This window comes from Protobothrops mucrosquamatus, unplaced genomic scaffold, assembly GCF_001527695.2.
Source record: "Protobothrops mucrosquamatus isolate PMUCROS unplaced genomic scaffold, P.Mucros_1.0 scaffold198, whole genome shotgun sequence".
NCBI classification, from domain to species: domain Eukaryota; kingdom Metazoa; phylum Chordata; class Lepidosauria; order Squamata; family Viperidae; genus Protobothrops; species Protobothrops mucrosquamatus.
In genome coordinates this window covers 24,464-43,741 of record NW_015386554.1, presented here as the reverse complement: position 1 = coordinate 43,741, position 19,278 = coordinate 24,464, and the positions used below count along the sequence as shown (strand labels likewise).

Genomic DNA, 19,278 nt, shown 5'->3' with positions numbered 1-19,278 from the left:
GTCAATTTGTGCCAATTTTCAGGAGATATCTCTAATAATGTTTGGAACATTATATTTACTCACACATTAATCGGCTATCCACTCACGTAAACTAGGGAGTGACCCTAACATTTTGAGAACATGTATTTTCTTAACAGGGATGTTATTATTTACTATTAATGTTAGTACTATTTTTACTATTATTATTATTATTATTATTATTTAATATATTGTAAAAAGTGATGGCTATTGCTGGTCTATGACCGTAATAAAGTTTATTATTATTATTATTATCCTATCCTATCCTATCCTATCCTATCCTACTCTATCCTGCTCTATTTTAAATATGTCCAAAATGGAAAGAAGATGAGCTTATGAGACCAGTATTAAAAAGACGGGTCTGTTCAAACTTTTCAATCTAAGAAAAACATTCAAAAAGTTGAAAACTTTCCCTTTGTTCCTTTCCTTTATTTACACAAAAAGGTTGTGCATCTTCAGCTTAGTGCCCCCTAGTTGGGCTAGGAAACTCAAATTCCAGAATTTCCAGCCATCTGCATGGAGAACATGAGGAACTGAACTCTCAGGAGAACGGAAGAGCATGAGGTTGGGAAATGCTGTTCTTAACGAGGATGAGTTGACAAAACTGCCAGTTTATTGTAGCAAATTTAAACATTTAAAAAGTTGAAGATCCAAAATAGTGGTTTGCAGGGAAAGAGCTCTTGTCTCAGTCCTTCCTCTAGGAACGTTTCTGCTTGAATCCCACCACCCTAACATCCTGTTAAGTGCTTCATGAAAATACCTCGCTAATCATTTTTAGAAGGCATAGCAATAGCACTAAGATTTTTTTATACTGCTTATCTTCATAATAGGCCTTTGTCTTATCTCTGCCCACTACAAAGGCAGCCTAAATTCTTCCTTAGAAGAAGAATAAGGGTGTTTAAAGGGGTGTTTTCCAACTTCTCTTATCAAATGTCTTGGCATGCAAATGATTTGATCTTGGTGACAAAAGTGGTCAGAACTGGCATCTGCTAAGCTCCAGTTGGCCTGGTTAGACTGCTGAAGGCACACCTCTTCCTCTCTGACTAGGAGGAACTATCCTCCCTAGATAGTTTGACTTGAGATGTAAGGGAAACCAGATACTTGGTTTCTTAGAGGGATTAGCTAGTTCTGTGCCTGACCCACCCTTCACAAAGTGCCATACAGACATTAAATTATATGGGCTCTTTAGATACAAAGTACACTGGTCTGGGAGTTGTGCCCGTAGTCGCTCTTTCCTTAGTGACTTCTTGATTGGATTATTGCAGTGAAAAAAAGGAGCGGGCTGCTGATGTGTTGAAACTGGGAAGGAAATGTATTGCTGGTTCTGTTCCAAGAGTGCATTAGTGGTTTTGTTTTTGCCAACAGGGTTTTTGCATGGCTGCTTTCTTCTGTTGTTATTGCTTTGGGAGGGGGGCAGTGTTATTTTGCATACTCCATGAGAGGCTCCTGGGTACAGCCATGACTGCCAGCACTGCCATTTCTTTGCATTATTTACTGTACCACTACTGGGAATCTGGGATGACATTGACAGGCGGTCTGCCAGTTTCCCCATCTAATTCAAGTGAGTGGGGAGGCCCGTCTGCCAGTCTTCTGGGAGAAGGAAATTTTTTGCCCCCAAATAACCCAGCTGGCGGGTTGGTGAGGTAGAGGATGACTCGAGATGAAAGAAAAGGGAGCTCCCTCTCAGTGCATTGTGCAGACCCTTTCCCCACTTCATCAAGCACTTTCCCTACTTCAAACTCAAGCCAACCCAGAAAAATAATATCGGTACATATTCTTGCAAAAACAAAGATACAAAAGGTGATCTGTGCACTTGCTATTTTATTTCCCAAAATATCGGTTTGTTTTATTTTATGACTTATATTTCCTATAGCAGAGGTTCCCAACCTTTTGGGCACCAGGGACTGGTTACGTGGAGAAAGGTTTTTCCACAGACCAGAGAGGGTGTGGCTTTGTGTGCTGCCTGCATCTCGCGGATGGGGCTTTGTTTGTTTGTGCAGACTGATTGCTGGCATGCCACAGCCCGGTACTGGTCCACGGACCGGGGGTTGGGGACCCCTGTCCTATAGTACAAATAGTCCTCAAAACTATCTGTTTAGTGATAACTTGAAGTTACAATGGCACTGAAAAAAGTGACTTACAGCCAATCGTCCCACTTATAAACCGTTGCAGCATCCCCATGATCAAAATTCAGGCACTTGTTAACTGGCATGTAGTTATAAGAGTTGCAGCATCCCAAGATTGTGTGAGATCACCTTTGTGACCTTTCCAAACATCTTCTGACAAGTAAAGTCAGTGGGGGAAGCCCACTTAATCACTTAATAACCATATGCTTCACTTAAAAATTGCAGTAATTTGCTTAACAGCCATGGCAAAAGCTGTAAAATTGGGCACAACTCACTTAACAAGCACCTTGCTTAGCAGTGGAAATTCTGACCCCAGTTGTGGTTGTAAGTTGAGGACTACCTGTAGTACTTTCTCTCAGGGTTTCATTTTGTTAATTTAAGGTAAATTAATTAGGCAGTGAATATCCTTTCTAAAAGTATATTCTCTTAGTTCATGAGAAATGTGCATCCAATGTGATGAAAAGTAGATAAAGCTGCAATAGATACTTTTGCGAAGGTAAGAGGAGATCTTGCATGTAGAAGCCGATCCATTCAGGAATGGTTTGAGAAACAGAGGTAAACTTTTTTTCTCCCTCTTTCATGATCTTACATTTCATCAAAACCTGGCAGACAAAACAAACTGGTCCATAATGAGACAGTCTGGTACCTTCTTCCTTTCTGTAAACATGTGACTGGCTGTTACCGGCAGGAGATCTCTGGTGGATGGTCTGATGCAATTAGGATCTTCTAATGTTAACTTTCCCTTCAACTGACCTGAGGATTCTGGGAATTATAGGGATCATTAGATTAGGGAAAGCTCTTAGACCTGTTATTTTCTCCACAGGATGGTTCCTAGTAGGTATTACTTCATATTTATGGGATGGCTTCACTACCACGTAGAGCAGGGGTCTTCAAACATGGCCCTTTTATGACTTGTGGACTTCAACTTTCAGAATTCCTCAGCCAGGCACGCTGGCTGAAGAATTCTGGGAGTTGAAGTCCACAAGTTATAAAAGGGGCAGGTTTGAAGACTCCTGTTGTAGAGGTAATAGAGATTGTAAAATCCAGGCTGTCCGTGGAACCTTGGGCAGAATTGAATCTCAAATGTTGCCCAATAACTCTTGGAGTCTCTGGGCAATTGGCAGTATGTTGAGATGAACCAATATCAAAGCCAGAAACAATGGATAATCCAGTAGTTGCCTCCAAGACCAAATTGGGGCCAGAGCAGAAACATGGAGCAAACCAAAGAATAGATATAGTCATATCTCTTTTTAGAATTTCCAGTGGAAATAAGAATTCTGAAAATCTACTTCTCTGTGGCCAGGAAGATGCAGAGACCAATCTAGGAGGAAAAAGTCTTGGGACCATCAGATCTAGGATAGTCTTGGGCCCAACAGATGCATGGGTTTTAAGATCCAGAATTCCCAACCACACATCTGGAAAGTGCCCACATTGATGAAGTGGAAGGTCTAAAGAAAGTTCACCAAAAAGGTTGTGTACAGTTCAGTGGTACTACAGGAAACCATACAGAGATCTCCAAAGTATCTGACAGGAAGAACCTGACATTGCCTCCATTTGAATAAAATAAACGCAAATTACATTTTTTTCATCCTAGCCAGTACAGTAGTATGCTTCAGCCGTGAATTCAGCAAGGAATCATATGCTCGATTCTTTAAGCACCAGCAGAAAGATTTAATTCATTGTCTTGAATGCTACAAATATTTTAAAACTTCTCTTCTGAAGTACTGCAGCTACATCTTCTGTTCAGAAGGACAATTTGGCTTCCAGTCCCTACAGAGCAAGCAGGAGACATATACAGAGGTTTGCAACATGTAACTACAACATGAGGATAAGCTGAATCTGTTTCACTCCTATATTACAAGCATTGGAACTCAGCTATAACAAAGGATCTCAACTCAGTGACAATGCTTTAAGCAAAGAAAGGTTGCATTACTTCTTAAAAGTCCCATCCATTTAAAGTCTGCTGTGGAGGCTTTAAGAAAAACAGCCATATTGTGAATACCTCGCAGTCTCCATTCATTCTTTTAGCACTGGCTTCATATCTAGATATGAAACGGGATGTGGATCCATATGTGAGGCGAATAAGACAGTGTTAGATGTGATTGGCTGTTTTCCATGTGAATCCAGTCGACTTTGAAATGAAAAATAAAATAAAATTCTTGTTCTGTCCCATTTTTTTAATAAGGAAGTTCTGTGTTTAAGGACACACGCATTTCTATCTATCATAGGAAAATAGTGCTTATTTTTAATTAGATATTACTCAGATAAAATTCCTAACTTCTGTCACTCTACTGTGTTATTTAAAATGGTCCTTGTCTCTCTCTCAAGTATTTTGTAGCTAGAATTGGAACGTCATTCCTGATATTTTGTGATTAAAAGCTTTCCCATCTCCCATCTCCAGCTGGGCTTTGGGACTGAATCAGCCTAGCAAGGGACTGTATGAATTTGTCAGGAGAAGGAAAAAGGCCATTTTATAAATTTTGGAATTCTAAGATAGTGCAGTTGTTTTGCAACTGATACTGTTCTGCTAACAGCTTAGTTTGAAGATGCCTGTGGCGTAATTTGGGTGCCATTCCAACTCTGTGCATCTTTTATTTCACGATAATACTGAGACAGCAGTGGCTTCCTACTTCCCAAAACCCAGGTTGCGTGTATTTTTAAAGACTGTTTTTGCAAATGATAGTTTTGACCAGGAGAGGGCATTTGTCAGCCAATGGAAATATTCTTCTGGCAATATTGAATCTTGCAGTTATTTCACTGCATTGCCTCTAAGAGAGTGGTTACATAAGCAGGTTTTGCTATGAAGAAAAAATCCTAACCACACCCCCCCCCCCCCNCCATTCTCCCCCCCCCCCCCGTTAAGATGATGAATCTAATAGTATTTATTGGAGGCTATATGAGATAGTGATATAAAAGGCTAAGAAAAGAAAATCGATCTGTTCTGCCTGTACATTGCACTGATTACCAGCATCTGCTGATTATTGGCAAGTCCTTTTGTCTTGTTTTCATGAATGTCTCATTTTGTAAGTCCTACATACACATTTTTTCTCTGCTGCGGATGTGCCTTAAGAAAAGAAAGCACTGAGAATGGTTTTCAATAACAACTATGTCAAGGCACAATCTCAATTCTGGGGAAATAGCCCTATGTTAGTATCAGACCGTCTGCCTCTCCACAGAAGTAGAGAATTGGCTTGCTGTCAGCGTTTAAAATATCTTGTTCTGAAGCCAAACCAGCATCTTGTGGAAGAGTCCACAAGCAGAGGCTTGCTTTTTTTTAGGTTACGCAGTGCGCAAGGTTAGATAATCTAGGATCTGTTTATAAAAAAAAATTAGAGTGTCAGTAAAGGTTGTATTTGAGCTGCAAAAATCCGGAAGACCACTATGTGGCAACAGGAATTACACAAAACCCTTGCTTTTCATGGCTATTTATTTGGGAGCTGTTCTTGAGTTTTGCAGTCAAATCTTGTGGTTATTTTAATCCAGCCAGGTTATGACAGCCATGTTTTACATGAAGCTATTTGCATATCCAACATCCTTCTATTGTGAGAAATCACTGGGCATTTCAGAGAATATTAGGACAGATTTTGGCATATCCATATTATTCATGCATAACAGTGGCTTAAGAGTAGAGGGTCTTACTTCCGCCTCACCACAATACTGTGGTCTATAGAAGATTTGTTGTGGTAACACACTACTTCAGAGCAGTGTTGTTGTTCTCATTTTCTCATGAAGGAATTTTTAATGAGCTTCTTAGGAACATCAGCCTTACTTGTAACATAATCACTATAATCTTTGAAATTTTTTTATAAAAGGAGCAAGTGTCTTCAAATTACAGATGAAGGATTAAGATTTGTATTCATTAATTTCCAGGCACAATGCAACATTTAACCTCCAAAGATTCCTTCCTTTTACAATCTTTGAGGTCCATTAGCAATCTATATTGTGTGCAAGCTGGCCTGCTGGCAAAGATTCAGAAGAGCATTTTTGGGTCTCTTACTTCCTCATTTCTGGAGTTAGGTATTTGCTGAAGTGCAGATCTTAGCATTTGCTGGAAGCACTTGATGCTCACTCAAACCTGAGCATCTGGTGAAACTATTCTACCTACTTGTTCTCAGAATCATCAGAAAGCTACAGATAGAGGTGATTGCCCACGTTAATGAGTTCATGACTGATATTTTATCCAGAGACTTCCTGCCTTGTTGTTTTAAGTCTCTTTAATCGCTAAGCTGGACACAAGAGAGTTGTTAGAACTGTTTTTGGTCCACATTGAGAATAGTTTAAACAATTAAAACAGTTTGGTGTTGTTGTTTTTTAAAAAACTTATAAATAAATATTTATCATATTATAATTACCATTTGATATTCTCATAGTCACCCTGAAATTAGAAATTGTATCAAATGGATGGCGAGCAGAAGAGAATGATTGAACAATATTGGGGGGGGGTGTCTTCTGCTGTGCTATGTGCGGAAAAAATGGGAGATATTGGACAGGTAACAGATTATAAAGGAAGCACTTTGAAAACAATAGGCTTGAATGGGGAGATAGATTATGCATGTGTTCTTTCAGAATGGGGATCACATCATACATATCTAGAAGATCTCTCCTAAAGATGTTATTCTATGTCATACTTGAAACATTTGTCCAATATACACACCCTACCTCAGATCTGAGCATTTTACAGCCTCCTGGCCACATCCAGCCCTTTGGCTGTCCCTGTCCAGCCTAACTGAGATCAATTAGAAATTAGAAATCAAATGTAAATAAATATACATCATACACATAATACAATTGCATTGCTTTTATTTTGAAGGCGCCTGGTTTTTTTCCAATTTACCTATGTGCATGCATGAGTGCCTATACACCATTATAATCCTAGGGTTCGACTCTCCACAATAGTCCCAGTTTCTCATGTGTCTCCTTGAGAAAATTAATTGTCCACCCCTGCCCTCTCTGAACACAGCCCTGCTTCAATTGGGTACTTGCTAATTTGTATATTTCAATGCCCTGCTAGTTTGAAGAGCAATACGTCAAAGGAAATAGGAGCTGTGGAGAATTTCTGGTAAGACACCTAGTTGACAGTCTTGAATTGTGTTTTAATAGGTCACATAACTTTATTTCATATAGTATGTGTCTTTTAGTTCAAAATATATTCTGGAATGCTCCAGAATTTAATTTGTTAGCTGTGTTTTGACCTCTAAGTCTAGTAATGCAGGAGAATCCAAAGTGTCTTCTGAGACTTTAAGCATATGGGTATATTTAGGAATAGAGTCAAGATCACGTGAAGTGTTAATACCTCTTTATAATGCCTTGGAATACTGCATCCAGTTTTGGTCACCACGATGTAAAAAAGATGTTGAGACTCTAGAAAGACTACAGAGAAAAGCAACGAAGATGATTAGGGGACTGGAGGCTAAAACATAAAGAACGGTTGGTGGAAATGGGTATGTCTAGTTTAATGAAGGACTAGGGATGACATGATAGCAGTGTTCCAATATCTCAAGAGTTGTCATAAAGAAGAGGAGTCAAGCTATTCTCCAAAGCAACCGAAGGCAGAACAAGAAGCAATGGGTGGAAATTAATTAAGCAGAGAAGCAACCTAGAACTAAGGAGAAATTTAGAACAATTAACCAGTGGAACAATCTACCTCCAGAAGTTGTGAATGCTCCAACACTGGAAGTCTTTAAGAAGAGATTGGACAGTAATCTGTCCCCCTGCCTGAGCAGGGGGTTGGACTAGATCTCCAAGGTCCCTTCCAACTCTGTTATTCTGTTATGTTGTGATGTACTGTGAAACAAAGATACAGCCTCAAGAACTCAGCTGGTTTTTTGTCCACCTTGTAATTTGATCCACCTTCTGCTTTTACCTAGGGCTGTACTGGAAGAGAAAGAGAGAGAATGATGGAGAAAGAAGAATATAATGAAGAAGAAAGTGGTTTAGCATTAGCATGTGCCTGTCATAAAGAGAAATCTGTTTAATAAAAGCCCTTGGAGATACATTTGGACTTTGGCTGCTGCCCTCAAGAAGGTTAATCAAACAGGGTAGGTCATCGATACCCTGAGGTCACAGGTAGACATGCCAAGACTGCAAAATGAGTTTATTCAGCTGATGGTAAGGAGGCAGCTCTGGCCACACCCCAACAAATGAAGTTTCAGCTTCAGTAATTTGTTTGCTTTGGACATAGTGGATGGAGGCACAGGCTGAGAGGATACGTGTGTAGCCAGTGGGCATGGCTGACTCATTTCTGTCAGGATTGTTTTCATTGCTTCATTTGTTTTGTTTTTTGAACCACCCCGCATTTTTGCTTTCATGAGGGTGGCAGAATGCAACCTATGCAGGCGGTAGAAAGATTAAAGTGATTGTGAGCTGAGATCAAGTCAGTGAAAGGTAAGCATCCTTGCCAGGTACTGTTTTTGTTATGATTCTGGAGATATGTAGTCGCATCAGCCTAATGTTGGCTTATTCAACTTGTGACCTGTCAAATTAGACCTGCAGTTGTATATGGCAGCTCTCCAGGAAAATGAGAAGTTTGGAGGTTTTCTACTGACTTACCCAGAGTTGCCAAGGAATAAAACAGGTTGTTACACACTTAGCAGGTAGGGTGTGCTCACTGACTGGCAACATTGCATGAAGAAACTTTACCAACTATTAGCCAATAAAGGTGCAGTTAGAGATATAAAAAATGCCCTGTGTGGACAGACAGATAGATAGGCCAACATGTCTACACACAGATTCACATTGAAAGTATAGGTAGAAATCACTCTTTCTCTTCACTTGCCTGCTATTATTTGCAACCCTGGCTTGACTGGCAATTTCCTGTATTTAATAACTGTTCTCTATGCTACAAGCATTTCTCTATGTTGCTGTTAGACTTTAGAAGACAGCAGTTCAGAATAGGCTCTCCCTTCCCCACTTCCTCCAGTTATTATGCTTTGTGATGTGCTAAACATCTGCCTCATTTGTAACTCTCATATTGGAAAACCAAAACCAAACTTTTTGGTCTTTGTTAACCTACCATGATTGGGTTGAATGGGTTGGATGGGTTTTTTGTGCAGATCGAAAAGACACCTCCACACCTTCAAATTTCTACTACTGTTATGATGATAACAGTGATGAAGCAGCAGAAGAAAGGTTGAGCAGAAAGGATGGAAAGAGCAACCTGAACATAATTTTCTCTTGGCAGTTTTGACATGTAAATCTGTAATGCGCCTTTTCCCATTTCTGTTGCCCGTTGTGCAAAAAAAAGAAGAAGAAGAAGCAATTAGTGAACAGCTTTAAAGGGCGAAGGTCCATTTGAGCGAATGCAGGAAGAGTGAACTTCCCAGATTTATTTCCCAGCTCATACAAGACCATCTTCAACCTGATGACAAACATATGGTGGTTGGGATAGGCCAGCATGACTGTCATGTGTGTTTTTATTAACCGCTCTGTGTCTTGGGAAACCAGGGGAAATGAACATCTTGAATGAAAGTCTTGTCTTTGATGGTTATTAAGATGCCCTGAGGATGGTGCACTGATGGGCAGAAGAAGGAAGCCTTATTCTTCTGCTACAAAGGATGGACACAGGATCCCGTGTCATTCCCAGACTGTCCTGCTTTCCATGACAATGTCCTCCCAGTTACAATGTGCTAGAAAAATTCATAAATGGTGCTAATATCCCAAAAAAAGAAGCAAAGAAATAAAGGCAGTTGTCAGTCTAGCTATGCTTGCCTATTTCCATTTGTCATACATTGAGTACTAATAGCTTGAAGGTATTTTTTTTAAACATGTCCTGGAGGTGACTCTGTGAACACGTAGCTACTTACAAGTTTTTTTTTCTAGCATAGATGATGTGTTGAGGTGGTGAAATAACAAGTATGGGGAAGGGATATCAGTTCACATCAGAAATCTGAAGGTAGGTCGTTAAAATATAGGGTTTGGTATTGATTTAATACAAGAGGAAGGGTTGCTTTAAGTGCTATTGGAAATAACTTTTAAAAAGGAAAGTGTCTGGAATTTCTATAGTAGCTTTATGAATAAGATCCAATAAACCTTAATTACAAGATTATTTGTATTCTAATCATTGGGATTTGGAAAACTGCTGAAATCTGTAGGATTTATGCCTGAAGAAGCTAAGTAAGGTTGATCTTAATTAGTTATTTGAAATGGAGAGTACAAGGGAATTGCAAGGTTATGGGGAGTCAGTAAAAGCATGTCAGAAGATTGTTCCAAACCATTGCTGAAAGGTGGCATGGATGTCTCATTGTAATCTATCTGTAAATCACCCAGAGTCACACAAGTGTGATGGATGGCATAGAAGTAGGATAAAGAAGTAAATAAAATAAATAATCACATGGAGTCAAGCTGAACTTAAGGGTATTTTTTCTTTTTCTTTTAGTGCTTCATAGTTGAAAGTAATTGGTGAAACCTTATATAGAAAACATAATGCATTCTTACAAACCTTGGGAGTGTAAACCTACGAAAAATATGTGCTGAATTAATGAAGGGAACTATGTCAACATATCCTGGAGCCAATAACCTATGTCTTTAAAGAGAGATAATCATCTCTTCTCCTTTTAGTACCAGGAAATCTGATTGCTGAGTTAATTCTTTCCCTCTTTTTTAAAACAATCTGTAAATAAATCACCTAGGGCATTACCAGTTATAGTATATTAAAAAAATGGATTTAAAAGGATGTTAGAATTTAGCCTGAAGCTGTGCTTCATACAGGACTTGGCCTTTTCAAGTCCCAGTATGCTTTGATATTTTAAATAAATAAATAATAAATAATAGCAAGATATTGTGGTATGTATTCCTACCATACAGTATTGCCTCTCCTCCCTGCCCCCCAGGATCTGGCAGCAACCTTAACATTCTTTGCAGCTTCCTGGTTTGTTTTTGCAGCATTATATGTTCCTGAATTCACACAAGGCAGTAATCTGTCATACGATTTGTTTGATTTTGCTATTATACAGTGGCTGAATCCAACTACAAAACAGATTTATAAGCCACAGTCGATGGCTTATGGACCAGGCCACTGTGACTTGCTCAACAAACTGGGTCAAAATAAATGTGAGATATATGGGACTCTTTGGCATGGTGCCTGTTGAGCAATTCAGTTGTTTCTAATACAGCTGCCCGAGGGTTGATTGGTATTGGCTGCATAAAAAAGATCTTCACATTAAAATTGTCTTGTCAAAAGCACAGATTAATCCAGGGGTCTTCAAACTTGCCCCTTTTATGACTCGTGGACGTCAACTCCCAGAATTCTTCAGCCAGGCACGCTGGCTGAGGAATTCTGGGAGTTGAAGTCCACAAGTCATAAAAGGGCCAAGTTTGAAGACCCCTGGATTAATATTTCATCAATGACTTTTCAATACTAAAAGGTTCTGGGTTTCTTAGGGAGATCTTCCTCATGAATCTTTCCCAAGATCTTACATTAAGTGACCTTATTGATTAACGATTGGGAAACTAGTCCAGCTCAGCCAGTGCCATTTGTAGGATATTCCATGCAGTCAAGCTCCCCTTAGGCGGTCTCAAATTTGCCAGAACTTCCACAGCAATAGTTGGAAGTTAACTTTAACTGTAGATCAAGAGCAGGGATCTCCGAACTTGGCAACTTTAAGATTTGTGGGCTTCAACTCCCAGAATTCCTCAGCCAAGTTTGGAGACCTCTGGCAAGAATATGGAAAATTCAAGAGTCTTTAAGCTTCATGCTTGTATTCTCTTTCTGCCTTGCAGATGTCATGGAATCCTCAGTACCGGAGTTCTAAATTCCGCCACGTTTATGGCAAGGCCGCCAGTAAGGAGAACTGCTATGACAACGTGCCCATCACCCAGAGTGTCTACGACAACCAGTTTTGTGCTGTCAATCCTCGTTTTATTGCCGTGGTGACAGAATGTGCAGGTGGAGGAGCCTTTGTTGTTATACCAATCAGCCACGTAGGTACCTCCAAAGCCTGTCCTATATAATTGGCTTATCAATGTGCGTGTGAATGGGGTGGATAAAGACATATATGAGGCCAAATGTTGATAAAGCCCAAATTGGTAACTCGCTTTCAAGGAGGGCTTTGTTTTTGCCCTGAATGGTGACTTGAAAAATAGCAATATTGCTTCCAGTAACTCCATGAGTTGATACACAAACAGTGGGTTCATTTACAGGTAGTTGTTTTTACTTACAACCATTATTTAATGACCATTTCAAATTACTGTTTGTCAGAAAGGAAGCCAAACAGCATTGGTTTAGAATGTAGATCACTGTTTGGTTTAGTGGTTAAGACACCAAGTTGGAAACCGAGACTGTGAGTTCTAATCCGACTTTAGACACAAAGCCAGCTGGTTGACTTTGGGCCATTCATTCTCTCTCAGCCCTAAGAAGGAGACAATGGCAAATTACTTTTGAAAATCTTACCAAGGAAACTGCAGGGACTTGTCTTGCCACTCATCGTGAATCCACACTGACTCAAAGGTGTGTGTGCATACGCGCACAATTTGATTCACCCAAACCAAGACAGATATGTAGCTTACAGTAAAATAGCTGTTTGTACTCGAGTAAAATAAAGAGGGGTGCAGCATGTAGCAGAGTCTTTTTTCTTTTTCAAAGGAACAAAGCAGGAAATGTTTCCCATTCTGTATTCTGTGGCTTTGACTTAAGCTTCTTGGTGGGTAACAAAAATCGAGAGAGGGGAGAAAGGGGCCATGGGGGAGAGAAAAATCAGATCCACCGGGGAAGACGAAAAAAGAAGCGACGGGCTGATCCCAGGAATCCCCAAGGAATCCTTCATGAACCGGCCAGGAAAATGCCACTGGACTGATTAGCAATTCTTTCTGACTGAGTAAATAGCCCCAGAAGAATCTGTGACCCTTTTAAAACGAAGCTACCAAAAAACCCCAAGCCCATCGCTTCCCCTTCCAGCCCTGTGTACCTGTATTTCAGCAGAGTGGCTAGCCCTTTCACCAGATGCACCAGGCAGAAACAGCATTGGCGGCAGGCCCCCTCTCACAAACAACCACACCCTCGGCCTGGATCCACACAGACTACCTAGGTGTACCATTCTTGCTCCATGGCTTGGCCGACTTAGCGCATGCCTTGACTGCTGGACCCCTGGGGCTCCATGGTCTGGTTTACCCTAGCCTTGAGGACTTCTAACTTGATAACATTCAAACCTAAAGCAAGACAAGGCCTGCTGCAATTCACTTCTCTCTCTCTTGAGTTATCCTGCATTGAATTGTCCCTTGGCGAGATGGCCCCCTGGTGAGTTGGTCATAGCAAGTTGGCCATGGGGCTAGCCTGCCAGAGCGGGGTAAGTCGGCCTCGGCTAGCCGTCCGGAGCGAGTTGTCCCATTCCGAGTTTAAGCTGCCTCAGGTAAAGGCTGGAATAAGACAAAGGCAACATCATAAAGATATAACAGAACAAAACTGTCCCTGGGACATGTTTGGGCAGCATTTAGTGGAACTTCACCTCACAGGTTTATTGTTGTGGCGAAAATAGAAAGAGAAAGGAAGGAGTATTACCTATGTTTGCTGCCTTGAGTGACTTATAATGTGATAAAGGTGGGATAAAAATCCAATATAAATAAATAAATAAATATGACACAACCTGTGTGTGTTCTGCATAAATAACTCAAAAAAAGAGGCATAAAGTTTGCATATAGCTCTAGCCTTTAGTGCTGAGGTTATGATAGAGACTTAATTGGAATTGACTTGGCTAGATGGCAGCCTTGCATTATATAATTAATTTGTTTTACAGTGTGCTAGTATTCCTCTCACAGCCTCCTCTTGGGGAATGACTCCTTTAATTACCATGAACTGTAAGGAAGCTAGCATAAGACATGCAGAGTTTGCTTTTTGCTTCTGCCCCCCCCTCCCTTCCTCTAATCTATGCTGTTACATCTGTACGACTCCATATTGGCCTGGCTCTGCCACAGTTCGATAAAGGGCTCGTCCTATGTTCCCTGTGTGTTATGTTTACACTGAAGCTATTATTTTTTCTTCTTATTTCCTTACATTATATATACCTTAATTTTCTGCTTTGGCAAGCACTTTTAAGGTGGTGACCAAAATATGAAAACAAAACATAAACCGTTTTAAATGAAAAATAAAATTATCGGTACCAAAAAGAATTTTAAGCCTCACTTTTAATTAGTTATACCAATCATTTTATAAGACTAAAAATACCTGATTAAAAACCTGGGGACCCAGATGCATCTTTGCAGATTTTCTAAGCCCTGCAACAGTAGGGTCCAGATGCATATCCAAAAGAGTATATTTCATGGCCTGGGTACAAGACAAGACAAGACTCTCTCCCAGGTGCTATAAATAGAAGCTTCTCTTTGTAACAAGAGAGCTATCTATCTCCCTTTTCAGTGTCTTTGTAACTTTGAATGGTTGTTAAACCAATAGTTGTTAACCAAGAACTATTTGACCAAGCACATATATGATTGGTAACGCTAAGATGAATTATGTATTAGAAAATAAAGCATTTGATATTTAAATAAAGGGAAGACAAATTAAAAATCAGGCAGCTTTTGATCCAAGCAATGGAGACCACAAACATGCATGCTATGGAAAGTTCAGCTTTATTGTATTAGTATTATTGTTATTATATACACAACAATGGGAAATCATACTTGCTAGCTCTTCAGCTGGCTTTTGCCTTCGAAGGCATTAGGTTCTTCCCAAGAACATAGGATGTCATAATATATCTGTTTGTACATGTGTGGATCCAAGCAGTGTGGCCTTTTATAATAGATAGATAGAAGTTTTAACAACAACAACAGCAACAACAATAATAATAAGTAAGCCTTTTCAGAGAGCTTCTCATTGTAGAATTAAACTTTTCCATTTGTTTTTAGACAGGAAAACTTGACCCACATTACCCTCGCATCTGTGGGCATAAAGGAAATGTATTAGACATCAAATGGAACCCTTTTGATGACTTTGTAATAGCATCATGTTCGGAAGATACCACAGTAAGTCAGAGTTATGAACCTTTGCCTGAATCAGGCACAATACAGCCTCATTTCTTAATGAACAAAATCAGGAGTACAACCTCTCAAATGTCCTTTTCTTGTTTGTTATTACATTTAGTTATGTCTTTACAGTTGGATAGCTCAGTCTCTGTCATACCCATGGATTTTTAACCAGGGTTGTAAACTGTGGAGTTAACCTAACCAGATGTTCCTAGGACAAATTATCACTTAGCAGCATCCATGGACTCCTAAAAGTTTGGGTAGGATGTCCAATGAGTATTGTGACATTGCAGTGCAAGCTCTGCCCCTGCATATGTGTGTGTGATGTCATATTGCATGTTCAAAAGGGACAAACCTTACATTGCAATTCACCATTTGCCTCCGTATTCCACCCCCACAGATGCCCCTGTTATCACTTTTAACTCTGAAAATGAAATGGTGCAGGATCCATGTGCCAGATTCTCCATCTTAATGCTGCAGATGGTTAACAGATTGAACCATGTCACACCTGCATTGGTTCTAACATTGTCATTTTTTTCAAGAGCTTTCAAAAGAGAGCTGTAAACTCCCCAAGTAACGTTCTAGTTTTGGATTTAGAAGTTTGCAAATCAGGTTCATAGGTGCCCTTGAGCGAGACTGATGTCTTTGTGTACTCTGTCGCTTCTGGTTGTTGAGTGGCTAAATGACATGCTTTGGAAAAAAGAACTGCGAGTGAAGAGACTATTTCTTTTGGGAATGAAAACATGTATGATACATGTTCTCTCTCCCATCCACCCAGAAATGCAGGGACTAAGAGTAAATAAGTGCCCTCTTTCATTTTGATGGATGCCAATGCTACCTTCTGCTGTGCAGAGGAACCCTTCTCCTTTTCATATTGGTAATCCTGTGTGTAGTTGAACATGAAATAACAGTCAAAGGACTCAGACAGGATGAAGGTGGGGAGGCACAAGAATGTCTCCTGTCCCCTTCCCTTCCTTGCTAATCATCTTTCCATTTCTGCAGGCTTAGCAGTTGATTAATATTGGTCTTTCATGCTATTGCTCTTGAATGCTGCTGCATTGAATGAGATAATCTGGGTTAATGGAGCCTTCTGTCTCGTAGGTTAAGGTCTGGAATATCCCCCAGCACTTGCTAACAAAAAGCATCATAGATGCCCAGAAGGACCTTCTTGGCCATTCCAGAAGAGTGGGGCTTATCGAATGGCACCCAACTGCAAGTAACATCCTCTTCAGCACTGGTTATGATTACAAAGTGAGTTGAGACCTTAGGAGCATTCATTTCAACCCTGAAACACTGCTAGGCTTCTTCATGAGAGTCTTGTGAAGGAAACTTGGGGGATGGAGGAGAAGGAGCATATATGCCACAGTAGAAGAATTCCATTCCAGTTATTTATTTCAATCTTCAGTGGTGATAAAGTGTAAATTGGCCAGGTAAAATTAACCCAGTCACTTTACATCTTGAATGCTAAGTGTTTTTGGAGTCAGACAGTGCCAAAATCTAATTAAATAAACAATAGTCTTCCTTACAACATCTGCAAACTAAATCTATGAACTATGTCAGGGTAATGATTTAAAGGCTAACGAGCTGATGTAATGTAAGGTGAATGATGCAATGATAGGAATGATTCAGCAGGGTCTGTGTCCCTTTAAGAGCCCGAGTATAAAAGGGACGGCTTTTGCTGGAGTATCTCTCTCTCGTCTGTTTCCTGCTGTAACTGCTGTGTGTTGCAGTTTGCTGTATTAACACGTGTATGTATATTGTTCCTGGTGTATGATATTGTAGATAGTAAGATAAACCACCATTTAATATAGACCACTGTTTACTGTATTTATTCCTGGGTTATCTCAGTGCAATAAGACTGTGCATGCTCTGACAAACTAAAAATTGCAAGTAAGAGAAAAAGCCATTCTTTGGGTCATTTCTTTCCTTTGAAATCACAGCATTTGTGATATATCGTAGAAATTGACACTGTCTATATGCTGGTCTGTGACCGTTTTCAAGATTTGATTTGATTCGGACATTGCCTATGCAGATTACCTACACTAGTATAGAATTAAACTTTTGCTCCAATTATTTTAAGCACTCCCTTTCTCATCCGTCTCCACTCAGCCATGGTGTCAGATCTTGAGCTTCTACTGTAGATCCACAGAGTGATGTGGGCTTGCATTGAATGAGATAGTATTTGTTGCTGCATCACACTTGGGGCATAGTTGCTGCATGGTTCTTTTATAGTCTGTTTGCCCAGTGGATGGAACGTTCAGAAAATATTCTCTGATCCCTGTACTTTTGTCAAAGGTCATGATCTGGAACCTTGACACCAAAGAACATACAATTCAGATGCCAGTGAAGACAATCGGCTTCCATACAGATGTCATCCTCTCGATGTCATTCAACACGGATGGCAGCCTCTTAGCCACAGTCTGCAGGGACAGGAAAATAAGGATCATTGATCCACGAGCAGGAACCATCTTTCAGGCAAGTTGGTTGGGGAGAATGATTGGCATGAACAGTAAGGCTGGTTCTTACTAATAAGAAAGGAGGCTGCTGTTTGTAGGTGGGACCTATGGATTGGTTTTAGGCAGAAGGAGAATTGCCTCTTTATCCAAAGTAGCATTGTTAGAAGCAGGCTATCTTGTTGCAAGGACTGGCTCTGGACCAGATTTACAGTATTTGGAGAAATACAGTCAAACAAACCCAAATATGCAGCCTTGTCGTGTTCTAAAGATGGGAAGGACTTCTAAAAACCACTTCCTAAGAATCCAGAGTTTGAGTTGAAATTCTTCCCTTGACTTATTTCAAACTATATTAGAGAAAAAATGCAGGGAGTCCTGTAGCCTCATCTTAATTTCCAAAGATCTTTGCAGGCGATCCACTTGTTATTTGTTGATATGATTTCTATTCCCCATTGCTAAGAAACATTAGTCATGCATGTTAACAAGACTTTCTATGTACAATTTTGCCGTCTACTCACATCAATCTGTACCATCCAAGAAAAAACCTCATCTGCCGATCTTCTTATAAATGCTGTCCAAATGTTGCTAGATCTTTAGACTGCAAAATATAATGGTAGTTTAATATTTATTTATTGGATTAATATGTCACTCATCTCACCAATAAAGTGACTCTTCTCCAATAAATGTCTTTGGATTGGACCCATTATTTTACATCAGCATCAATAATTCAGGCAATGTTATTTTTTTAAAAAATGCTGGCCAACTAAAAAGTTGTTCTATCAGAAACCCTGTTGCCCCATTCAATTGCTCCACTACTGAGTCTTAAGGATTCCTTTCAGTTCTTATCTCTCCAGGGTTTAATTTTCACTATCACTGCTTTACTTCTGAAATGTTTTCAAATGCTTCCTCTCAGCCTTCTATCTATAGGAAGGAACTTACGTTATGCATAGAGAAGATCCCAGGATCAATCATATTTGCTTTGAGTATGATTTTCAGGTATTAATTGGAAGCCATCAAAAGTAAAATTAATTGCAGCAGAGTAACGCACTTGAGCTGATCTGTTATCTGACTCATGGATCTCTGTCCTGTTCTGATAATTAAATGGTGTAGAACAGGGGTCTTCAACCGTGGCAACTTTAAGACTTGTGGACTTCAACTCATAGAATTCCTCAGCCAGCTTTGCTGGCTGAGGAATTCTGGGAGTTAATAATAATAGTAAAGTTGGAAGGAACCTTGAAGGTCATCTAGTCCAACCCCCTGCTCAGGCAGGAAACCCTACACCATTTTGGACAAATGGCTGTCCAGTCTCTTCTTAAAAACTTCCAGTGTTGGAGCATTCACCGCTTCTGGAGGCAGGTTGTTCCACTGGTTAATTGTTCTCACTGTCAGGAAGTTTCTCTTTAGTTCTAGGTTGCTTCTCTCCTTGATTAGTTTCCACCCATTGCTTCTCGTCCTGCCTTCAGGCGCTTTGGAAAATAGCTTGACTCCCTCTTCTTTATGGCAGCCCCTGAGATATTGGAACACTGCTATCATATCCCCCCTCGTCCTTCTCTTCATTAAACTAGACATACCCAATTCCAGCAGCCGTTCCTTATATGCTTTAGCCTCCAGTCCCCTAATCATCTTTGTTGCTCTTCTCTGTACTCTTTCTAGAGTCTCAACATCTTTTTTACATCGCGGTGACCAAAACTGGATGCAGTATTCCAAGTGTGGCCTTACCAAGGCATTGTAAA

At 40.0% G+C, this 19,278-nt stretch overlaps 1 protein-coding gene across 1 annotated transcript in view; it reads left to right on the top strand.

Annotated features, from left to right (window-relative positions):
• Nucleotides 1-19,278, top strand: part of CORO2A (coronin 2A) — a 70,169-nt gene that overhangs the window by 40,629 nt on the left and 10,262 nt on the right. Inside the window, exons 2-5 of the mRNA XM_015813814.1 lie at nt 11,862-12,062; nt 14,976-15,092; nt 16,194-16,343; nt 17,388-17,567. Of these exons, the coding sequence (XP_015669300.1) occupies nt 11,862-12,062; nt 14,976-15,092; nt 16,194-16,343; nt 17,388-17,567 (648 nt within the window). The remainder of the gene's footprint in view (nt 1-11,861; nt 12,063-14,975; nt 15,093-16,193; nt 16,344-17,387; nt 17,568-19,278) is intronic.